This window comes from Topomyia yanbarensis, chromosome 3 (genome assembly GCF_030247195.1).
Source record: "Topomyia yanbarensis strain Yona2022 chromosome 3, ASM3024719v1, whole genome shotgun sequence".
NCBI classification, from domain to species: domain Eukaryota; kingdom Metazoa; phylum Arthropoda; class Insecta; order Diptera; family Culicidae; genus Topomyia; species Topomyia yanbarensis.
The window spans coordinates 256,490,815-256,516,637 of NC_080672.1; the positions used below are offsets into that span (position 1 = coordinate 256,490,815).

The 25,823-nt window shown below is 37.9% G+C and overlaps 2 protein-coding genes across 3 annotated transcripts in view; one reads left to right on the forward strand and one right to left on the reverse strand.

The window, feature by feature from the left end:
- LOC131694290 (negative elongation factor E) overlaps nt 1-25,823 on the forward strand; it is a 315,399-nt gene that overhangs the window by 285,374 nt on the left and 4,202 nt on the right. The window lies entirely within an intron of this gene.
- The window catches only part of LOC131694292 (ETS homologous factor), a 38,312-nt gene continuing 33,574 nt past the window's right edge, over nt 21,086-25,823 (reverse strand). The window contains exon 2 of the mRNA XM_058982903.1: nt 21,086-22,001. Within this exon, the coding sequence (XP_058838886.1) occupies nt 21,516-21,971 (456 nt within the window). The 5' untranslated portion in view covers nt 21,972-22,001 and the 3' untranslated portion in view covers nt 21,086-21,515. The remainder of the gene's footprint in view (nt 22,002-25,823) is intronic.

Here is a 25,823-nt window from a genome sequence, read left to right on the forward strand (position 1 = left end):
GGTTTTGAAATTTGAAATTCTCGGGCTCGGGTCGGGTCCGGGTTTTTAAAATTTTGAACTTTCGGGTTCGGGTCGGGTTCGGGTTTTTCAAATTAGAAATTGTCGGGGTCGGGTCGGGTTCGGGTTTTGAACAAAACAACCCAACCATTTCTTGACGCTGTCTATACACAAAACCCAGCCTTTTTTATACTTCGTGATACGAATGGAAGACACATATAACCGTACCAAATGGTAGCACCTTTAAATCGCTAGAATTCGTCGTATTTTCTGGTGCTCAAATATAGTATTTTTTCATTCTTGTATAAAATTCTGTCTCTTCAGATTCGCAAACTGACTGAATTATTTTAAGTTATAAAAGAACATTCATGAGAGAGCATTCAACAATACGCGTCTCACATCTAAAATCTCTTTGCGATTTATTTTTAATGATAATTAGTAATAAATCAAGTCAACAGGAATTTATCGGAAAATATTGGTTCAACTTTCTGTTTTAAAATATTAATTTCGACAGGTATTTTAAAACCGATACGTAGGCCGCGGTCAGAGTAAACGCGTAAAACTCAGCTAAAGCGTACAGCAAAAAGTGTCCAAAGCAAAGCGAGTAGAAATCTACGGAAAGTAGAAACAATAAAAACCAATCTATTGATCCGAAATCAAACAGTGGGTGTTGCGAGTGCAGTTAATGGTAGTACTTTTTGCTACATATTGAATAATAATTGTCCATTAACCCTACAACGGTTTCGTGACTTTTTCTCTAAGTAAACGGTTTTTTTGGGATACATTCGTAGCCAAGAACTAAAATCGCTGTAATATGCCTAATTTTTATTAAATTTATAATTAAATTGGATAGTTTTATTCTAAAACATACAATTTTTCACAAGTTTTTCGTTTACTGTGTATCGATGTTTTGCTTGCAAAAAAAGATTAAATAATGTCTTCGGAATTATGCAAACATGACAAAACATTAACGTAAATGGTTTTGTGGTATACATTTGTACCCCAAACAAACTTTAAGCGGGCACTGTTAAGTTGGTCAAATGCAACAAATAGGTTTTACCTGCTTTAATAGAAGTTTAATAATAATCAAATTGATTTATGATAAAGAATGCTTGCAGTGAAAATAAACTGTAGCCATTGACTAAAAAGGACGTTGTAGTCCGGGCCCCGGGGACGATTTCACAATTCCCATATATTGAAATCACAAATTTGGTGGTACTGCTCTGGTAAATTACCATAGCTAACCTGTGATATATTAAAGCAAACTGCCTTGCAGGAATGGTTTTACATTTCCTAGAAAAGAAATGTATAGCATTCGCTTTTGATACAAAATTAGAAATTTTGGTTAAGTACGACGGGCAAGGTTGTTTGAAACAGTCACCATTAAGTTTTTGTTTCCCCATGAATTAACGACCGATTTATTCTACATTTCGTTTAATATATCGACAATTTGTAAGTTTCTCATAACATTACATATTCGACGTTCAATAATAGCAAATAAAAATACGGATTTTACTCGCCAGTAATTCGTTTCGCCATAGGCAGATATAACTCAACGCGTATGGTGCTACTTCAGATTCGAATGATTCTACTATTCTAGGATGAGCCTAGGGTGCCTAAAATTAAAAATCTTCGAGATCTCTGGTGGATTCTCCATATTAGCAAGTTGGGTTTGGATCGGGTTTCTCAAATTAAAAATTTTCGGGTTCGGGTCGGGTTCGGGTTTTCAAATTTTAAAATTCTCGGGGTCGGGTCGGGTTCGGGTTTTATAAAATTTTCATTCTCGGGTACGGGTCGGGTCCGGATTTTCTTATTTTAAAATTTTCGGGCTCGGGTCGGGTGCGGGTTTTTCAATTTTCAAGCTCTCGGGTTCGGGTCGGGTTCGGGTTTTTCAATTTTCAAGCTCTCGGGTTCGGGTCGGGTTCGGGTTCGAAAAAAATGAAACCCGACCATCTCTACCCATTACCCACAGCGCAAGATTTGTTCGCCGGTTTGGCGGGGTGTAATGTTTTTTGTTCACTTGACCTTGAGGGTGCATACATCCAACTGTCTTTGTCGGAAAAGTCCAAAAAATTTATGGTTATAAATACAATAAAGGGGTTGTATACTTATAATAGATTGCCTCAGGGTGCTTCTTCAAGTGCATCCATTTTTCAACAGATAATGGAGCAGGTATTACAAGGCATCGATAACATATTTTGTTATTTAGATGATGTTCTAATCGCGGGTAAAGACTTGCAGGATTATTTAAAAAAATTGGAATTAGTGCTAGAGCGTTTGCGAAGGGCTAACATAAAAGTAAATTGGGAGAAATGTAAATTTTTCGTCAATGAACTTCCGTATTTGGGGCACATCATTAGCAAAAAAGGGCTATTGCCTTGTCCGACCAAAATTGCAACCATTAGACAGGCCTAATTGCCAGTAAATGTTACGGAATTAAAATCCTTTTTGGGATTAATAAATTACTATCATAAATTCATACCACATTTGTCCGCCAAGCTTTATCCTTTGTATAATCTTTTAAGGAGTGAAGCAAACTTTAATTTGGAAAAATTGCCTCAGTTTTTCATATGCATTGATAGCAGGTGTCCTTACGAGTACACTCATATCACTCTCAAGCTTTAATTATTCTTTTCTGATTTTTGAATTTCAAAAAACCAAATTAAATTCAACCAACAAACTGACAGTTGTCCTACTAAATGACGTATCTGCAAATATCTCGTTCGCCTCATTGTTAACCGGGACATCACCCCACACAGCATGATCTGGTACTTTTGCAATCCGCTAGCAGCCTGCTATCCCAAGTTTCATCTGCAAACTATGGTAGATCTGATAAGGCAACCTATACAGTCGTGCAAGTCGCATGGGTTTGGATGTGTTATTGTCCTAAAAGAAAACATACTAAAAAATGTTTTTTTTCTAAAGTTTTGGGCCTAAAAATTGAAAAAGGACTGAGATATTAACTCACGGTACTAATCTGCATCAGAATATGCCTTAACCCGCACCCCCCTAAAGATCCCTATTGCGACAGGGCATTCAAGGAGAGTAAAGACTCATTGGTAAAAGCAAATATTTTAGAATTTTATGATCCAAAAAAGCCCATTGTGGTTGTATCTGATGCTTCCGGCTATGGCCTTGGTGGGGTAATTGCCCATATAGTGGACGGAGTTGAAAAGCCAATATGTTTCACATCGTTTTCACTTAACACAGCACAAAAAAATTACCCCATTCTACATTTAGAAGCTCTAGCTTTGGTTTCTACAATTAAAAAATTTCATAAATATTTGTATGGGCAACACTTCACGGTTTTCACCGACCATAAACCTTTGGTGGGCATTTTTGGCAAAGAAGGCAAACATTCTATTTTTGTTACAAGGCTTCAACGATATATTCTGGAGATATCCATTTATAATTTTGGCATTCATTACAGACCCTCATCCAAAATGGGTAATGCGGATTTTTGCTCCCGATTCCCTTTGGAGGAAGAAGTTCCCAAACATTTAGACGAAGAATTAATAAGAAATATAAATTTTGGAAGGGAATTCCCTATTTTTTCTCAAATCAACATGAATTGGAAATTGTTGACGAATGTTTGTTGTATCAGGAAAGGGTTGTAATACCGCAGCAAATGCATGGCGGGATTCTTAAACTTTTACATGCCAACCATGCTGGTACGGTAAAAATGAAATTAATGGCTAGACGAACTGTGTACTGGTTTGGAATAAATACTGATATAGAAAGCTATGTAAGGCAATGTGATATCTGCAGTGGCATGGCTGTAGTCCCTAAGCCTAAAATAGAGTCTGCATGGGCACCAACAACAAGGTCATTCAGTAGAATACATATCAACGCTTTTTTGTGTAAAGGGCGATACTTACAAATGTAAACATAAGGCTTCTTTCATACATGCGAATGAGGACTTTGAAACGCAACAAATTAACCTAAAAATTTGGATTCTACGATATTGCTTTCTTAAACTACAGCAAAAAATACAACGGGCGAAACTGTATTTTTGTTTGTTTATTCAAAGTTTCGCCCTCCACGCTCCATGCAAACAAACAGGGCGATACTTTTTTGCTAGCAGTTTAGAAGCGAAACTATTTTTTTCGTATTTTTTAGGATTATCAAGCTGATACCAACTGTAAATAGTAACAATGATCGCTATTGAAAAAAGCCGGACGATATCGGTGGTGTAAAACGGTAGTTATTGTAAAAAACTTAAGGGCGTTACGTACAATGCTGATAGGTGGGACCGAAAAAGTAAACAATCGCCAAAGGGGCGATACTATCATTTTGTCAATTTCAATAGCAAAAACAAATTTTAATTTAATAATTTCAATTTTGTGACGTTTTGGGTTTCGATCACTGAATCATGCAATCTAGGATGTAAAAACACAATAGTTCTTAAATAGGAAATAAAACCAAGTCTGGAAATATTCACTGTTGATTTTCTTTGAATGGTGTCACTGCTAGTATCGCCCTTTTCAAGAAAAAGCGTTGATATAGATTTCTTTTATTTTGAGCATCGTACGTTTTTACTAATGGTGGATAGTTTTTCCAAATGGATTGAAATTGATTATATGAGAAATGGTACAAATTCAGGAAAAGTCCTAAAAAGGCTGATAGCTTTCTTTGCTAGGTTTGGGTTACCAGACGTTTTAGTTTCAGACGGCGGGCCACCGTTCAATTCTTATAGTTTTGTTAGCTTTTTGGAAAAGCAAGGAATAAAAGTTCTTAAAAGTCCACCTTATAATCCGTCGAGTAACGGTCAAGCTGAAAGATTGGTGAGAACGGTAGAGGAAGTATTAAGAAAGTTCCTAATGGAGCCTGAAACTAAAGAATTGGATTGGGAGGACCAGATAAATTTATTTTTATTTAATTATAGAAATAGTTGCCTGACAAATGAAGGAAAATTTCCATCTGAAAGAATTTTTAGTTATACTCCAAAAAAAATTATAGATTTGCTTAATCCAAACAAGCATTATAAACAACAAATGTTAACACCACAACCTCCTCGTGATGAAAAGTCATCAAATCGTCCCATTGAAACAATATTGATCCGTTTGATAAACTGATGGAGGGTGACGTTCTGTGGTACAAAAACCACAATCCTCACAATCATATGAGATGGCTTAAAGTAAATTTCCTAAAACGCTTTTCTAAAAACACATTCCAGATTTCAATTGGAAGCGTGCCGGTAATGGCACACCGTTCCCAAATGCAAATTAGGGAGAACAGTCCTGGACGAAGAAACCCAATGGTTTCGTGGATGCCGCATTATAACACGAAGGATACCGAGGAGGACCGAGAGGAGGACGCTATGAGCGAGGAGGAGGATTTCAGGGGATGTCCTGAGCAGGATCAGCCTAGTAAAGGCGAAAAAAGAGAATTTGAAGAAGGACCGGCGGAATTGCCGGGATCAGAACTAAGAAGATCGAAACGTTTGCGAAGAGCAAATCTCGAAAAGAACTTTATCTATAAACAATAAGCTGAAGAAGTTTTGAAATTGTTTTCTTATAATAGTTAAGAAGCTCTCATATGTAATTATTGAATGATTCAAGAACTCTTGATTTCGAAAACCTAATCCATTGTATATATTCATAAATGTACAAATTTTGTTATATATCTTAAACTAAAATTTTAAGGGAAAAGTGCTGATGTGTACGCCCTTTTTGTAACTCGAATCGGTTTGAGCATAACGCTCATAACACCCATCTGTCACACGAAGTTCGGCAGATTAATAAACGCAGTGACTGCTGTATTCGATACCAGACCGTTCAGCTAACCGCTAGTGTTTTTATATCAGTGATCAATTCCGAACCTTTCTTGCCCTTTGGACTTTGGCGTACACTTTTCCACCTTCTTTGGATTTCTCAATTACTTGGTGAGTTCTCCATTTGTCTCTTCGCTGAGACTTATTAAATGCTTAACCCAAATAAGGTATTAAGTTCTGCACCTAGAAGTTTGGAATTTCTTAACTTTTCCTCTTTCATGGAGAGCAATTGAGTTTAAAAATTTCGGACATTCTTGAAGGGCACTACAAAAAAGTTACGAATAAGGTGTTAGCGGATCATGTTGACCCCGATTTCGAACTCAATTTTAAGACACATTTTCAGTCAAATCTTTATGAATTTATACCAAAATTGTTAGTTAGAGTTTCAATTGTCAGTATTTGATAAATATTATCGTTTTTGACCAGGTTGGCCAGCGGGAATCGGTGCCGAATGAGGTCATGTTTGGCATATATAGATGTATGCAGAACCGCCATCATAAACCACAAGTTTGTTGACAGAATACTAATAATAAACACAACCAAAACAAAAATAAGAATATACATATCAGTTTAGTAAATGATTGGACCGATTTTGGATATTCTGCATTAGGATTACGATGCTGATTCCGGTGATATCATAGTATTTCTCTTAATACTGAACAAGTGACAACGTGGTCAATCAATGAAACTGATCCCAAAGTTACTCCTGAAAGCTTATATAAAATCCCATCTAAAATGATATTGATACTCTGATTCATACTGGATTCTACGTGAAAATCAACTGGAAAATCCGGACCATGCGTAGAACTGTCTAATTCATTAGTCTAGATCTAGAATTCTGCAGTTTTTAAAAAAATATTTATTCACGTTGTATTGGTATAAATTTCAAGTTCCGAGTGAAAAATTGGCAGTATTGGTCACATGACTATTCGAAAAATCTGGAACTTTCGCTGAACTGATTAATTCATAAAGCTGGTCTTAGAACCATGGGTTTTTAGTGTTTCTTGATTTCTCATTTGAACGAGTTCATACTTATGACCTTATGGTTTTTTATGGCTATATTATGACCTTCCGGATGATCTGGAACCTCAGTCAAACTGGCCAATTTATGAACTTTGTCCTAGAGTTCTAAGATTTTTTGGAATATCATTCGCATAAATTCGTACTTGTAATTGGGATATGGACCCTATTCGTATCGTTCCGGAAGATCCGGAATTGGCGTCTATGGTTTCCTCGAATGTTTATTTTAGAATTATTATTGCAAAGAAAGTGTATTTTGACGGGAACAAAAACCATATTTGTGAACTGAACAGTTCTACGCTAGATCATCCGAAAGGTCAATGGGTCTCTGTCCCAGTCGCAAGTACGAATTTATGTGAATGATATACCCTTATATGTTTTCGAAAATATTTCAGAGCTCTAGGACAAGGTTTATTAATTGACCAGCTGCGTGGATGTTCCAGATCTTCCGGAAAGTTAATGTGGGGCAAATTCCAGTTATAACTACGAATTTACGAGCTCTAGAACTAGATTCATGAATTGACAAATTATACGGATGTTCCGGATGATTTTCATTTAGAATCCGAGGTCAATGATTGAGTCACAGTGTTTATATCATTTTAGACGAGATTTTATATAAAGTTTCAACCTTATTACAAATTTTTGGGATCAGTTTCATTGATTGACCACATTGTCACTTGTTTAACGTTATTTTTTATTTTTTTTGCCTTTCTCAATAGAAAGGTATTGCAATTGCTCTGAAAACCGACTTTTTAACGGAGGCCCGGAGGGCCGAGTGACATATACCATTCGATTCAGTTCGTCGAGTTCGGCAAATGTCTGTGTGTGTGTATGTATGTGTGTGTGTATGTATGTGTGTGTGTATGTGCGTCTGTGTGTGTGTACGCGAACACAATCTCACTCACTTTTCGCAGAGATGGATGAACCGATTTTTGCAAACTTAGTCCCAAATGAAAGGTGCAACGTTCCCATAGGCTGCTATTGAATTTCTAATGGATCCGACTTCCGGTTCCGGAATTACAGGGTGATGAGTACGATCACGCAGAAAATGTCGATTTTAAGAAATTCTGCAATGAATGTATAATGGTGAAAATTTTTCCAAAATGTGACCACAACTGCTTAGATTTATAGTACTAGGTCATTAACAGTCATTCAAAGTCTCTTTGGTCACATTGGCCACCATCATCGGTTCCGGAAGCCCCGGCGGAAGTATCCAAATTCAGACTAACAGTCACATCGGTTTCTCGGAGGTGGCTAGACCGAATCAACCAAACTTAGTCTCAAATGAAAGATGTTGCGTCCCCGCAAATGGCTATTAAATTTTATCCCCAACCGACTTCCGGTTCCGGAGTTACGGGTTGTGGCGTGCGATCACATAGCAAATTGTGATTCAAACCGATACCCCGATGGAAGCAAAAAAGGTAAAAATTTCGCTAAAATGTCTCTCAAATAACTTAACTTTGCAGTTCTAGGTCACCGACGGCCAAACAAACTTTCGTTGACTACATTGACCACCATAGACGGTTCCGGAAGTGCCCGGGAAAAGCGGCCATCTTTCATAACTAGCAAACTCATATCAGTTTCTCGGAAATGGTTGGGCCGATTTTCACAAACTTAGTCCCAAATGATAGCTATATTATCCCCACAGATGTCTGTAAAATTTCGCACGGACCGCTTGTATGGTTCCGGAAATATAGACTGAACGGTCCGGTCACACATGAAATTCCCATATAAGCCGGAACTCAAAATTTTTTTCAAAGGGGGGACCCCATGAAATTTCAGAAATCGAATTCGTATTTTTGATGCCAAACATCTTTAAAATGCATGAAACGTCGAGATTTTATGTTATCACGAAATTTTTTTTTTTAGAAATCGACTTTTTGGGACTTTGCCGATTTTGCACCTTTTTGCCTTTCTCAATAGAAAGGTATTGCAATTGCTCTGAAAACCTACTTTTTAACGGAGGCCCGGAGGGCCGAGTGACATATACCATTCGATTCAGTTCGTCGAGTTCGGCAAATGTCTGTGTGTGTATGTATGTGTGTGTCTATGTGCGTCTGTGTGTGTGTGTGTACGCGAACACAATCTCACTCACTTTTCTCAGAGATGGATGAACCGATTTTTACAAACTTAGTCCCAAATGAAAGGTGCAACGTTCCCATAGGCTGCTATTGAATTTCTAATGGATCCGACTTCCGGTTCCGGAATTACAGGGTGATGAGTACGATCACGCAGAAAATGTCGATTTTAAGAAATTCTGCAATGAATGTATAATGGTGAAAATTTTTCCAAAATGTGACCACAACTGCTTCGATTTGTAGTACTAGGTCATTAACAGTCATTCAAAGTCTCTTTGGTCACATTGGCCACCATCATCGGTTCCGGAAGCCCCGGCGGAAGTATCCAAATTCAGACTAACAGTCACATCGGTTTCTCGGAGATGGCTAGACCGATTCGGCTAAACCTAGTCTCAAATGAAAGGTATTGCGTCCCCGTAAATGGCTATTTAATTTCATCCCGATCCGACTTCCGGTTCCGGAGTTACGGGCTGTGGCGTGCGATCACATAGCAAATTGTCATTCAAACCTATACTCCGATGGAAGCAAAAAAGGTAAAAATTTCGCTAAAATGTCTCTCAAACAACTTGAATTTGCTGTTCTAGGTCACCGACGGCCAACCAAACTTTCGTTGACTACATTGACCACCATAGACGGTTCCGGAAGTGCCCGGGAAAAGCGGCCATCTTTCAAAATTTACGAACTCACATCAGTTTCCCGGAAATGGTTGGGCCGATTTTCACAAGCTTAGTCCCAAATGATAGCTATAATATCCCCACAGATGTCTATAAAATTTCGTACGGATCGCTTATATGGGTCCGGAAATATAGACTGAATCGTCCGGTCACATATGAAATTCCCATATAAGTCGGAACACTAATTTTTTTTTCAAAGGGGAGACCCCATGAAATTTCAGAAATCGAATTCGTATTTTTGATGCCAAACATCTTTAAAATGCATGAAACGTCGAGATTTTATGTTATCTCGAAAAAATGTTTTTTATCAAAATCGACTTGGGACTTTGCCGATTTCGCACCTTTTTGCCTTTCTCATATAAAGAAAGGCTATGCAATCACTGTAAAAATCGACTTTTTAACCGAGGCCCGGAGGGCCGAGTGTCATACACCATTCGATTCAGTTCGTCGAGATCGGCAAATGTCTGTGTGTGTGTATGTATGTGTGTGTGTGTATGTGTGTGTGTGTCATTTAAACTCACACAATTTTCTCAGAGATGGCTGAACCGATTTTCGCAAACTTAGTTTCATCTGAAAGGTATAACGCTCCCATAAGCTGCTATTGAATTTTTAGTTGATCCGACTTCCGGTTCCGGAGTTACGGGTTGAAGAGTGCGGTCACACAGCAAATTCCCATATAAACTGGTACCACCATGATGTTCAAATGATGTAAAACATATTAAAATTGATGTAACATTACTCTAGTTTGCGGGTCTGGATCACTAATGATCAATCAAAGCAGCTTTGACCAAATTGGCCACCTATGACAGGTCATGACGCCCCCGGGGAACTCGCCAAGTTCCTAAGCTAATATCACACCCATTCCCCAACGAATTCTCTACCGATTTTTACAAACTTGATTTCAAATGAAAGATACAGTAATGCCATTGACTGCTGCTGAATTTCATTCGGTTCTGACTCTTGCTTCCGGAGTTACAGGGGTGTTAGTAAGGATACTCTGGAATTTCCCATATAAATCGGTACAATCGTAATACCTCAGAGGCTAAAAACTATTGAAATGGTCACCAAATAACTTCTAATCGCAGATCTAGATCACTGATTGCCAATCAAACATTCTTTGAATATATTGCCTACTATCGACGATTCCGGAAGTCCGGAATTCCGGGCATATTCCACAATTAAAGTCAAATCGGTTCTTCGGTGATGACTGAACCGATTTTCTCAAACCAAGTCTCAAATGGAAGACAAAATATGCAGTTGAGTATTGCGTCGCCGCCCCCCTCCCCCCCTCCGTCTTGCCCTTACACCTCCATCCTTCATCACTCCCCTCCCCTTGGACCACCCTCACGCCCGCATTTCCTGCATCCATCCCGTATACCGAAATAAGATGAAGGATTTCTGACGCATCCTCCACTCCCACTCTACTAACCCCCATTCCCTCCACTTTCAAACCCACCATCATTTCAAAATATAATCACATGAAAATACTATTGAACTCATGCTGATTAAGCTAAATATTATTCTTTTGCCTTTCTCATATAGAAAGGTTATGCAATTGCTCCAAAAACCGACTTTCTAACCGACTCATAACATTCGACTCAGTTCGCCGAGATCGCAAAATATCTGTGTGTATGTATGTGTGTATGTATGTGTGTATGTATGTATGTATGTATGTATGTATGTATGTATGTATGTATGTATGTATGTGTGTATGTGCGGATTTGTTAACAAAATGTCCACATCGGTTTCTCGGAGATGACTGAACCGATTTTTACAAACTAAGATTCAAATGAAAGGTATAATATTCCCATAGGTTGCTATTGAATTTCATTTTCAACCGACATCTTGTTCCGGATTACGAGTTGAAGAGTATGGTTACAAAACAAAATTTGTTGATTTGTCCACATCGGTTTCTCGGAATTTTCTGAACCGATTTTGACAAACTTGATTTTAAATGAAAGGTCCATCAGCTGCTGTTGAATTTTGTGTGGATACGAGTTCTGGTTCCTGAATTACAGGGTGATACGTACGATCACGCAGCAAATCCCGATTCTAACGAATTCTGCGATGAATGTAAAAAGGTGAATTTTTTTCCAAAATGTAAACACATTTGTTGAATTTGTAGATCTAGGTCACCAACAGTCATTCAAAGTCTCTTTGGCCACACTGGCCACCATCGACGGATCCGGAAGCATCCAAATTCAGAATAACGGTTATATTGGTTTCTCAAAAATGGCTAGACCGATTTGATAAACTTAGTCTCAAATGAAAGGTGTTGCGTCCCCGGAAACCGATATTAAATTCCATCTCCATCCGACTTCCGGTTCCGGAGTTACGGGTTGTGGAGTGCGATCACATAGAAAACTCCGATTCAAACCGATACCGCGATGAATGCAAAAAGGTGCTCTTATATATACTTACCAAGTGTAATAAGAATGAAAAACATTACCATAATGTTATATTGTACGAACCAGCTACTAAATCATAGTTTGGAGAAATGAGAAAGGCACAATTGCACCTCTAGGTGGATTAAAACAGGTTTTTCAGTTCAATATTACCATGGCTGTTTTTTCTTTTTCAAAATTTTAGAACTCGAATAATGATTTATTTTCCTGAATATAGTTGTCATGTGATGTATAATAATAAAATGTAATATATGCATTTAAAAGTTTTTAATGAATATAAACAACGCACACATTCTCGTGATTCATGATTGAGAAAGGCACAATTGCACCGCTAGGTGGATTAAAATAGGTTTTTAATATTTTCAATCTATTTAATATTTTTAATCACAAACGACGACAATGAATGTGGTTCATTTACGGTACGACCGGTATCAATGCTCTCCCTTTTGACTATGCAGAGAAAAGTGTACAAAGCGAGAGGGCAAACTTTACTGTGCCACATTCTCACCGAGCAGTCGGAGTACAGCAGCAAAACAAAAATGTATTTTACTGCTGTACGGAAAAATGTACTCGGTTTGGTTACCGTTCTGGCAAGAGCAGTAGTGATATGTCGCTGTAGCGGGATGTACGGCTTGTGCAAATGTAAACATACCGGAAATATGTAGTTTACTGGTACCGTTCGCATCCCTGGTCACTTACAAATTTGGTATATATTTTCTTATTTTTGTTTTTTTGTGTGTTTATTATTAGTATTTTGTGAATAAACCTGTGATTTATAATGACTGTTCTGCATACATCTATGTATGCCAAACATGACCCCATTCGGCACCAATTCCCGCTGGCCAACCTGGTCAAAAACGGCAATATTTTTCAGAAACTGACAATTGAAACTCTAAAACGGACCCTAGCATAAATAATAAATATTGACAATAAATCATTTATTGATGAATATATTGATGGTGTAAAGTCATCTTGAAAGTATTGATTCTGTAGAATTTATATGGGATTGATGGATTGAAGCAGTCTTGTAAATATATTTATTGACAATATTTCTGTCTCGTGTGGGGTCCGCTTAACAAACAATTTGGGTACAAATTCGTATAGATTTGACTGAAAATGTGTCTTGAAGCTGAGTTTGAAATCGGGGTCAATATGACCCGCTAACACCTTATTCGTTACAAAAAGTTAACACCTAAAGAAGGTTAAACGATGTGCAAAAGGAGATAGTGGACCTCCTTTGCGAATTATTCAGAAGGTAGCAACCGTTCAGCATCGGATGTCCTATGACGCTCAACGGAAAATAATAAAAAGATCAAGGCCCAAAACACATCCTGAACCAGAAACAATGGCAGATTTCATTGTACCGGAAAAGCTACGGCGTGCACTGGATGGATTACCCTTTTACCGTGGAGATGCCGAAGTTGATGGTGAGAAATCAATAATTTTTGCCACTGCCTGAAACTACTAGAAATGTCTAAGTATTGGGTGGCCGATGCAACTTTTGACACTGTGCCAGGACTGTTTCGACAGCTATTCACGATACACTGTAGCATCGGTCCCAAACACAGTAACACAGTACCTATTGTTTTTGTTTTGATGACAGCAAAAACGGAAAACTAGTACCGCGAAACTCTGGCACAGTTGTCACAATTTGCTTTCTTGTCGGACATTGAACTAGCTTCTCCTGCAATTTTAACGGATTTCGAGAAATCGATGCTAAATGCTTTCGAGCACGAATTTCCGGAAGCCAAAAAAATCGGTTGCTTTTTCCATTTTTCTAAAAATGTATGGAAAAAATACAAACATCCGGTCTTGTTCCTTTATTTGGAAAGGGCGGAAACAAAATGTATGAAGCATACAAGCGAATTCAGGCTTTGGATTTTTTGCCAACCGCCGATATACCACGTGGATTTTCCGTTGTCGCTGAAATCACTCCAGACGAATTGCGTGTTATTTTAGATTATTTAGAGGTACGTGCTGGGAAGGAAAAAGCTGGCAAAAAACCAAGTCGTATAAAGCCTTTGCATGCAGAACCAGGTAGAATCATGGCATAGTAGATGGTCCAAGCTGATTGGAGCGCACTACGTGAAGAAACATCGAATCATCGAAGAGATGCGGATTGAACAAAAAACAGCTGAAGGTTGAGCGGCAGTTTATCTCGCTGATGGTGGAAATAATAAGCGCAAAGAATACCAGCTGAAAGACGGGCGCCTTCAAAAAATTGCGCTGAACTATAAATGGTTGATTACCTTAATTCAATTGCTTCTATCTTACATATTTAGTATTTGTGAAAGCTATTCAATATTGATATTGTATTACCCTTAATTCATTCATTATTTTGGACTTCGTGTACGACTATGTTATTCCGGTATTATATACGCAGATGGATTCCATTATTAGCATATGTGGATTATCTTAACATTCGATCGTTAATTTTTGTTTGTGATAAAAAAATTGTGGTGGCCAGTCTTTCATCTTCTTTCTATTTCATTTTGAAAGAAGATAAAAACTTCTTTCTCTTCCATTTTGTTTCATCCTCTCCCACTATCTATTACTTTTCTATACTTTTCTACATCCTCTCTCAAAATCTCTAATTATGAATCATTGATTTTTATCCTTCTTTCTAATATTAGCTGTTCTTTCAAATTATATCCTGCGCATTTCACGATTTCAATCCAGCCAGTCAAATTACGGAAGTCGACCCAGATGACAATTCACATACATAGAACCAAGATGGATTTTAAAAATACAACTTTTATTAAAATTCATTCTCTTTATTTCTATTATGTTGATTAAAGCGGATTACTTATTCTAAACGTTGTCATTGTACATGCCACTAAGCCACTCAAAAAAAATTTGAGAAGGCATACCTATATGAACCAAATCGCTGTCGGGTCAAATATTTCACCAGAAACACGCATATTTATATTTTAATTTTTGAATTTTCTACTGCAAGTATCGAAGCCAGTGTAATTATAGTAAAAATACTTCAAAAAATAGGGTGTAAATATGCTAAGCATAATTATAACTTAATAAAATCTAAAAAAAATCACTCTTCATTGAAAACTGATCATTCTTATCAGTTCCAAGCACTTCATCTATCACTCTCTATGGTTTATTCGGCCTAATGTCCTTCGGCCTAATGACCCAGCATAATCTTAGGCGCAACAATCGATTATTAGTAAATATAGTAAATGATACTAGCAATATTGGTCAGGCATGCATAAATACCTGCACCGTATCGTATTACTGTGCCCTGGCTCATAATATGTCAGATCTTGGCTTATTGAGTTAGTGCTTGTAGTAGTGTTTGATGACTTAGAGTTAGCAAGTATCACAAGTCACGATAAGTAAGATCGCTCGCTAGTACGATGATAGCTAGCACGCTGTACTGAGCTATAGCAAAGTAGTGTTACCACAGACAAACAGACATAACACTCTAAATTTCACCATCGCTCATGTTGAAAACATAGTTTTTTAACCGTTGTGTGTCCGACGCGGTACCCGGGTACTTTTTTAGGTTTCAATTAATGAAATTTTCATGTTTTATCCATAGCTGAAAATTGAAACTCTGTGACATCTTAGAACTTCACTAAGTTAAGTTTTTCGGTTAATAATATTGTTGATATAGTAAGAGGGGGAGTGAGGAGGGGTTCCTGAATTTTTTTTACTACGAAACAGGCCGACGTGGGTACCCGGGTACCCACAAAACTGAAAAGCCAATAACTAAGATAATTTTTAACCGATTTTGATACTTTTAAGTGCTTTGGATTCAGGAACTCATCCACTTTTAAACTTGGTGAAAATGAATATGGTTACATGATTCGGTTCCCGGGAATCTGGATTTCCGGAAGCTTGTTCCGGTGTTGGGATACTGTTTGTGAATTTCAATGAGATACTAGCAATATGGGTATCAAAATTCTTGGAATTGCATCAGTAGGCTGTATCTCGCTAATTTGGAACCATTTGGTGATTTGACCTCGGAATGGACATTCCGGAGCAGGTTCCCATGGAGCCGTGAGTGGCCATTCCATTCCAATTCCACTTTTCAAATTGCCATAGGGTCCCGTAACAATAAATAACAGACTTCCGAGACAATTTGAAAAGGTAAGTTCAAAATCATGGAGTCATACAAATCACTAACTCATGCTGTTGTAGATCTTGAAATGAAATGCTTCCAAGCGTATTCTTTACCTTTTATGCGACGACTTTTCATTGCAAGGATCTAATTTGGAGGAAGTACCAAAAACTGGTGCTAGAGACAGGCAAGTGATAGATCTAACATATGGGGCGCGGACAATTATATTTTTTTCGCATACTTGGAACTGAAACCTTCGATTACATTGCCGAATGTGCTGCAGATGCATCCGCAATCAATATTCTTCAGTATTTGAAGCAGGCCTCAAAAAGTATGTTGATACTAAGGATGTGCTGTTGGAAGATTTAGAATAAGTGGAGGAAACTTTTTTCCGAAGACGAAAAACGCCTCAAGTTGCGCAGTGTTCCTAACAGGTGGATAACGTGACAAATGAAAAGAGAAAAGCCTTCGCTTTTGATTTCACAAATAAAATTGCATTTATTTATACATGTATATATCTTCATTTAACTATTATGACCGAGATAATTGTTTTCGCAATATCTGTCTATTCAGCGAGACGGAAGATGGAGGATGTCAGAAGCAGATTGATCGCACTAAAATGAGATCATATCAATGCAATGCCGCGTGGTAAATGAAAAAAAAACTTTAGAGAATAAGGTTAACTAAATTTACTACATAGTAAAGAAGTCGATTCAATGGCTTATTGCTAGAAATATATTTCAACAGTTAACGCTGGTTTTATAACTAATGATCATGTTGTTATGACTAGCACTTGAATTAGCCGTATTTAAAGAAAATAAATATCAATCTGTCACAGATGACGAGCATCGCTGCCTTCGATGAGGTGAATACAAAAGTTGACAGGAACGATGATAGATGGCGCCAGTGGCACTCAAGTATGATTTTTTTCAAATCTGATGGAATTCCTGAATAATTCTTCGAAGTGTTATGTCTGTTTGTCTGTGCTACGTACATTGTATTGAAATGGCCAGTTAGTAGACTGGCGACGTCCAGGTAATATAATAATAGTAAATACATAAACAACATTATAACAACAACGAAGAGAACAAATGAACAATTCAAACAAACCTTTCCTTTTGTGCGTTACATCGCTTAAAGTGGTCAAATAACACACAGAAAATTACTACTTTTTGAAAATCAATTATTTCGAATGTTAATAGAACATCGGTCCACATTTTTTGATTATTGCAAACCTTGTGTAATTCCGTGCAGTAGGGGAGAGTGGGTACGCTTGATCCCACTTTTGCTTTTTCTCATAAGTTTTCAATGAAATAAAAATTTTAATTGCAAAATTCGCCATCTTGTAGTCAATTCGAATTGTAAGAACTATGAATAATGTGCAAATCTGAATACTATGTCCTGTCCAGGTATGCCGGTATTGTGCCTTGCAGGATAATCGCTCGATATGCGAATATATGAAAGCTCAATTAAGATAGGCGCGTGACAGCCGCCTATATAAATTTATAGGCAGCTTTTTCCTTGTAGCTTTCGAAAAGCACACAGCTGGCAGAAAAATAAAGCTCCACTGAAATCTGCTTGCGGAGCAACTGCGGCTATATTTGATGCGCCTTTCAGACGCCCGCAATGTGAGATTTTATTATAAGCGCGACAATATGATTTCAAAACCAAGATCTACGTCGCGTTAAGGTCGTTTCACTATGAACATAATCAATTCCATTCGACACAACTTTAGGATAGCCGAGTCTGTTTAATTTGTTGATGCATCATGGTGTAAAGTGTTTTTTATTCACCGACATGTCTAAAAGCACACTTTTCATCAATTAGCGATCCAATATTTTCACTTTTTAACAAACACCTAAGGGTTGAGTCTTCCCGTACCATGTCTGACTAGTGAAGATCGAGCTTCGAACAAAACGAGCAGAACAATTTGAACTTTCAGTGGGGCCCATAACTTCTGTGCCCCCGCTGAGGTGTTGACTTACGTCAGTTCAGTACAAATGGGATAGAGGTGCCAGATAGGTGGTCCTGTCAGTAATATGAACAGTTTTGAAAATCACGCCGTGGTAACTTGATACCCCGCCTACTAAGGCTAAAGGAACAAACCACACTAGGACCTATAGACACGAAAGTTCAGCTAACCACCTATCCTGGGAAATTGATTAATAAGACTACCTTTTCAGATGCACGACAAACATTAACCACAGTTGAAAGTCAAGAGAAGTATTTGCGGTAAATCAGTGCTGTTTAACTGGCTTTCCAACCTTCAATAACTTATATCATGATTTCTTCACGGAAAAAACATTCTAGATCAATTAATGGTGCCATGTGTTTCATGAAAATGATGTTTTTTTATTTCTATACATTTCGAAAGCGTTTGAGAGAACTAATGATAGCGATCAAGAATACCAAGTCACAGAGATCAAAGATACCTGTTATGAGGTGTTATGTTATACCTGTGTATGAAGTGAACAAAATTTAATTTTTTTGTGTGTGTTGTGTAACTTTTCATTCTAAAAACGTGTTTGTCCACATGAAAATATTCATAAATAATAAGATCGACGATTTCATACAACTGTTCAAAAATTTTTGTAAAAAGATCTTCGAGATGTATTTTAACACATATTTTCTACAATATTACACAACTTTTCCATACCAAATGTAATACATTAGATTTGTTTTTAAATATCATAAACGAGCAAATATTTCATTTTTTTATGCTGTGGTGTCTTTTGATGTATAGATTATGAGATATGGTCAGGGAATCAAATATACTCCAAGGATCAAGTGTTCTCACTCTCCCCTACAATTCAGTACAATATTACGTTCAAAAACTATCACTCACTTACGAAATTTTGAAAAGGGGTCTTTATGTTGAAAGGTTAGTCATAGTCACGACAAAGCGTCGAAAAAAATGAAACCGAGAAGATTGGGGAACCAGGGCCTATTAACCCATTCATGCCCATGTTGTTTGTGGACAACAACCTTTTTAAACAGCTATAACTTTTGATTGTGGCGAGATTTGCTCACAAAAACAAGTAAGGCACATTAACGTGATTATTGTCTTTAATTTGAGTATTAACAGTTACAAGGATCAGCTCTAGAACTGAAGTTATTGCAATTAGTCTGATTGGATTCCGATGGAGCAGTGCTGCCAGGGACAGTTTACGTTGACGACGGAAAATGATTTTTTCATATATCTTTGTTATGGTGCAATATTATTGAAAACTGATAAAACTTATCAATTTAGACAGTCGTTGGCTACGTTTTGCACATAAATGGACTACTGTAATCATTCAAGAAGAAGTGTATTGGTATAAATTGACCAGTTTCTAGCACTGCCAAGGAAGCACCTATCTTTATGAAAATAGGCTTTTCGTGTTTCTTGACCCCACCGTTTTCAAGGAAAAATAGTTTTGAAACACTACATGCACTAGAAAAAAGTTGGCCATGAAAGGGTTAAGACCGTGGGGGTAAATCGGACCCCCTCGCTTTATCAGGAAATCGTAAGACTTTCTGACTGTCGTGCATATTCGTAGAACCGCATTTCTAAAATATTGATTTTGACAGCTGACTAATTCTTCTATTCCTTACCTCCCCGTATTTCTATTGTGTATACGTCAAATTCCATGTTCGTTTGAATACGTCATGGCCTCTTGGCCACACTCTAACTAGAGTGCTCTAGTGCTAACCGGGTACCAGCCATCTTCTGCGTTTTTGTTTGAAGCTGGGGCTGGGATGGGTTCTGGCCCAACCGCTGTCAGTTCGTACATTTTGACAGCGGTTGGGCTGGAGCCTGATGCAGTTTCCCTTCGAGCAGGAGCTGCATTAGTAAAGATCTGTGGATCGTATGCTGACAGGAAAGGGGAACGAACGACGTGCTTGGAGAACTGTTAATGCATTCGCCATACAAAGTAACCCAAGTAACAATTAAGATTTTATAGCATGCTATAAGTGCAATCTAAGTTTTATGAGTGGCTATAAAACTACCATAAAACCTAAATTGTTACTAGGGAATGCTTTCGGTACAGTTATTGCTCATTTTAGTTTAGTTTCGGTTTGTCTACTACCCTCAATAAATGTTTTCGAGATTTTTCTTTTTTCCTTTGATAGTTTTCCTTCTGTAAAAAATATTTGAAAAAATATCGATTGGGCATGTTTCAAGACACTCTCTCGCTGTTTAACGTGAAGTTTAAGCTCAAGCTTAACGAAAACTAGAAAAGTTGGAAATGATAATTGAAATGTTAATAAGAAGCAACACTCCCGATAGCTGGCTGTCTGGAGTTCAAATTGCTCTTTTCGAATTCTCGAAAATTGATCGTGAGTGACTTCCGCACATGTTGCTAAAATCATATTGTCTACCAAGACGTACCTCGTTATCTTTTCCATTTCCTACTATCACAATTCCTTTCTTGTAATGCCCGTGGAGATGCAGAGGTAGTCTAGGTCTCAATCAACATCAAATATCGAACTAACATTCCTTTCCTTCCCCGGTAGAACAACATTGGACGTGACCGGCGTCGTTATTGACAATTTTATGAAAGTGTTAAGACAGTGAAACATGCACAGTGAGAATGATTTGCTCCTCCCAAGCATAATAAGTTTGGATCATTGTGCATTTTCACTCACTCGGTCAATCGCAGTGATTATTGTTTGGGTAAAAACACAGATATTTTCAAGACGCTCACCACTTTTGTGCGAAATGAGATTACTGGGCTATTCGGAACCCCTATTCCATCAACCACCGTTCAGCGGCTTGCAGTTACGCACACGCTTGCACACGTAACAGCAAAGAAAATACATAATGCGACAACCGACAGCTGTTTTTAAATTAAATTTTTTAACACTATTTTTTTACTTCGTAAGGAGTTTCTCCAAAAAATATTTCATAGGTAAACAATGCCATTGTAAAAAAAATAAAAAGTTGATAGCCTTACATTGTAAAATAAACTTTTATGGCACCAAAATGTAGATGAGGTATCAAACTAAAAATTAGCATCTTCATAATATTAAAATTATGGAAGTGTGATCATACGGATTGGCGACTATTTTGGGAGAAATTCATTTATTGACTAGATAACTTAACTCTAAAAATGCTATTTACATATTTGTAATTAAGTTAGGGACACCAGCGTCGGAGTTCCTTCTAATTCATCATTTAAATGTAAAATAAAAAATACTGTTTATCGGGTAAACTATATACTCATACATAAGTAAACCTTTGTCTATGGGTTTTGGCTCTTATTTAAATTGGTTAGGTTAGTTATTACATGCTAATTCACCTTTTCTACTTAGATTCAAGTAACGATGAAAAAGCAACACTTGGAACTTTGGAAGTCAGCTAAATTGGTAACCGCGAGTCTAACAGAATAATGGATTGTTTTAAATTATGAAGAATATAACACACTTAAAATAAACCTTAGCAATATTCGGATTTTGGATGCTTGTCTTAACGTTGTAAATGATTATATGATAGGGTTTTAATGAAACTTATAAACTCATAGCTCTAGCAAGCCGCACTCGAAAGTCACGGTACAACATCTTGCCACCAATCGGCACTCGACTGAGGTACATATCCAGACTCATCAGACAGAGAGCCTTTCCGTTCATGGGGAACTTCTGTGCCAGCTCTGGGCTGATGTCTAACCCTTCCGACTGGGCAAGGTTGATCAACCAGGTCCAAACATTAGCTCGGGTCCAGTCCCGAGGGTCGATCGGGAGACCATCGGTACCGTATTGAATTTTTTTCGGTGGGGGTGGAGGTGCCTGACCTGAGCTGGCATTACTCGAATGATTATGATGATGATGGTGATGTGGAAGCTGATGATGGTGATTGTTGTTGTTGTTGTTGTTGTTCCAGCGACGATCGCTTTCATTCGAGAGCACACTAACCGCGGAAAGGTCAAGTGGTGGCACGCGCCACTTGGCTGCATTTTCTACCTGCATAGTGATGGATGAATCGAGTTTTGCTGAGATCTGGAAGAAGTAGAAAAGAAAAGTGTCTGGTTAGTTTCGATCTCGGATCATAATTGATGAATATGTTACAAAGAACATTTTTTTGTTATTCCAAGTATTTTCATTATATTAAAACTTGATATTATTTGTGGTTTTATAGATTGCAATAGTGAATTCTTTACTCTATCGTTTGCTAAAGATATTCTATGATACAACGGTAGCTACCCGATAGTTATGCTCTGTTGGGCTTCCTGTATTGCTTCAGAGACATGATCTTTTTTGCTGTCATAGAAGTGAACTGTAGAGTGCTTTCAGACTGTACAAATCGCTTGAGAGCTCGTTGCAGTACAGGAACCGACGACCTTGTGATGTACGATTTCCGTTATTTGCTAGAAAATGCTGTTTACCGGAAGCAGCATGGTTGCAACTGTGAGTAAAACGCGTGGCCGGATGGAAGCGGTTGGTGCAGTAACCGCTGCGTATATTTGAAGCAAAATCCGGTAGCTAATTGCATCATTTTATATGCAGCAGTAGTAGACAGTTCATGAACGTAATTTAAAAAATAGCGCGGTTTTAGTTGAAACTGACAACTTTTGGACATCTAATAAGGTATTCTAAAATCAATATAGTCATTATGAAATCTCAACAGTTCATTTGTCTATCCAAAATCAAAGTATTATGTAAAATTGCGACCATCCGAAGGTAATAATTTAAACCGCCCTTCTATAACCTTTCTAACTGCCGCTAACAATTGTGCAACACAGTCGTACAAAATTTGTCGAAATCATTAAAATTCGACCACAATGATTCCCATTTCCTATTCAAGATCGACCGACACATACCGGAGGCTGCTGCTTCCGTTTAAAGCATGTTCGAGCTGTTCGTGTGTGCTCAATTGTATAAACCCGTATGAATGGAGCCCCAGGTTCAATGGGTTTGTTTTTCCTGCTCTCATTCTCTGTATTCGATGCGGAAAACAGACGGATGGATCAAAATAATTAGATCTCATCGGTACTGGTGTACAATGTATGAAAGCCAGCTGATGGGAACAACTCATCGACCACTAACTGACGACGCCTAACGTCATCGTTCGTCGTTCCCCCAGAGTTCGAAGCGGTTTATGGGAATCTATCAAAATATTCAACTAACCAGACGAGGGGCTTCAAAAGGATTTCCGTTTTGTTTTTGTTTTTTAATCTGTGTTGTTTCCCCCTTAGAAATATGTTGGAATGACACAGCATGGCACACTGCGAGAGTTGTTTGTGTTCATCTGGGTTTACTTATTTTCCCACATGTGAGCTGCTGCGGTGAAGAAACTGCGTCATTTAGCCAGCGCGAAAAGAAATGTATCAACAGGGCACTTAACGCGCGATCAACTACACCTACTTCGATGCCCCTGGATGCATTGATGGCAGTGTGGTATTCTAAATGTACCATCAGCAGTAGAAATCACCATTGCCGGGAAGCGAGGTGTTTCTCTGTTCATCATCTTTTCGTCTCATCGCCTGGTTGGTTTGCGTCGATGGCGCTTTCATCCTGTCTACACCGAGGTAGCATAGATCTTCGACTGGCGCGCGAACGCTATGTCGCTGAAAGCATGCTTTTATTTTTTTGTAGTACAATCTATTTTCGGCTAAAATGTTTAGCTGACGTCGCGATGTCGACAAAGTGCCGGCCTGCAATCCGCACAGGAAGTAACATTTCTAGTTTGCCTAAAGAACGGATGGGAAGCCGCGAACCGGAATGACTGAAAACGATGCGATGTGCGGAGAATGCTCTTGAATTTATTTATGGTTTTCGACCAACATAAATATACGCATCGAAAGTGATTTCCGTGCAAAACGGCTAGGTACTAAGTGTGTATTACCAAAATTTTTCTGTGATTCAATTATAAGTATGTATTATGAAGTATGAAGTCAAAACATTAAAACAAAAGAAAATAAAAAAATAATCCAATCTGAGCTGCTACTTTTTTGGCTAGAAGAATAGACGAATAAACCGACCACTGAAATCGCGGATCTTCACAGGCGGGCGAATCAAGGAAATGAAGAAAAAACGGGGTATATTATACGCGTCTATAAAGAACGGAATGGAAGAAGGTGAAGAAACAAGATACTGTGCAGACACAAACACATAAAAACACGGGAAGCGACGCTTTTTAATAGGATAATTACATAACTATCGACCTGTTTAGAAGCAGCGGACGATGGAAGTGCGGATGGAATCCCCAAGTCTGGTCGCGGTGGCCACGCAACAATAAAGGCGTGAGGATTGTCGGATTCAGTGAGCTGAGTTGGAAACCTCGATCTTACACATGCCGGGAACGGAAATGATCGTTGCCGTCTAGCGAGAGTGGCTACCGTCGGTCAGCACTGTGCTGTTGGTGTCCGTTTTTCGCTACTGAAGGAAATGAATGAGTGGGATTTTGAAGCGATTGAAAAAAAAGATCGATAAGATTTGTTATACATATATAACAAATATATAACGATATACAGTCGTGATTTGCTGGTTGGTCATTGGGCTGCTTTTTAGTTGAACATCCGCTACTCGGACAATTGTCCAACAAAAAAGCATCTGAACTCTAAAACCTCATGTCAAATTGACTTTGACAATCAATTTGATCATAAATATGATAAGCAGATGTTGCAGTTAAAAATCGAAATAGTGAACTTGCGTCTTTCGATTTTTCTCTTATTTTCAGCATGCGCACCTAAAGCGCTACTGGTGTATACGATGGGCAAGTTGATTCTCTAACATGCACACAAGATACGCTTTATTTGCCCACTTTGCAGATAAGGGAAAAACGAATGGCGCAAGTTCAATATTTCGATTTTTAACAGCAACCAGGATATTGATGTGAACAGATGAATTTATACTGCTAAAGTCTCCTTTGGAGAGTTTTTCACATTTGTCAGTTGGTCCAACTACACTGAAAATATGAATTCGTAAATATAATGAAATTAGGAACTGAAGAATGGCCGCTTGGCGAACGAAAGTTTTCGTAAATTTCACATATTTAGTGTACATTGCACGAATGTAATCGTTGATAACGACATTATTTTTCGTGAATGAAACAAAATGTTTCGTTTATTTTAATAAACGTTTGTGTATTTATTTCGTTTATCTTAGAAAAGTATTCGTATTTTTTAGCATATTATTTTGACATTTCTCCAGCAGAATATGGAACGAGCTCCGTTTCCTTGTGAATTATCACGGAAGAGATAAAAACTCAAACTTATTCATCCCAAAACCAACGAACAGTTCGATATGTTTCAACTGAATCCGGCCTAATCCGTACTGCTCTTGACTCTGGATCAACTGGAAGTGAAAGAGTTTCAGGAAATTTTTTTGAAACCGGCGGGCACGGATACAGTTACTAACTATTTGACCATCGTGATGATCAACAATTATCTGACGTATAGCAACAACGATATTCTACATCTATTTAAACTCTTTTGACGTTGACGGTTTGACGAATGATGCTCGTAAATATTACAAATACTTTCGTATTTGCAGCGAGCAATTCGTTTGACTAATAAAGCCCTTTCGTAATAAGCCAATGAAAGCTGTTTCGTGGTTTTTATGAAAAACGTGTAATAAAAAAAGTGTTTTAATAGAAATTCATCATATGTACGGAAAATTCGTATATTTTATGAAATTTGTCTGTACGAAACTAATTCGTTACTATGTTTTAATTGCCGCAAGGTTCTACTGTATCGATTTTGTAGGCTATTTTCGGCAAATTTGAGACTAAGAGAAACGAAAGCAATGAAATTGAAAGACGGATAGGTATTCTAGAGCGAATTAGTTATAAACTTGGAAAAGAAAACTAGAACTAGGCAG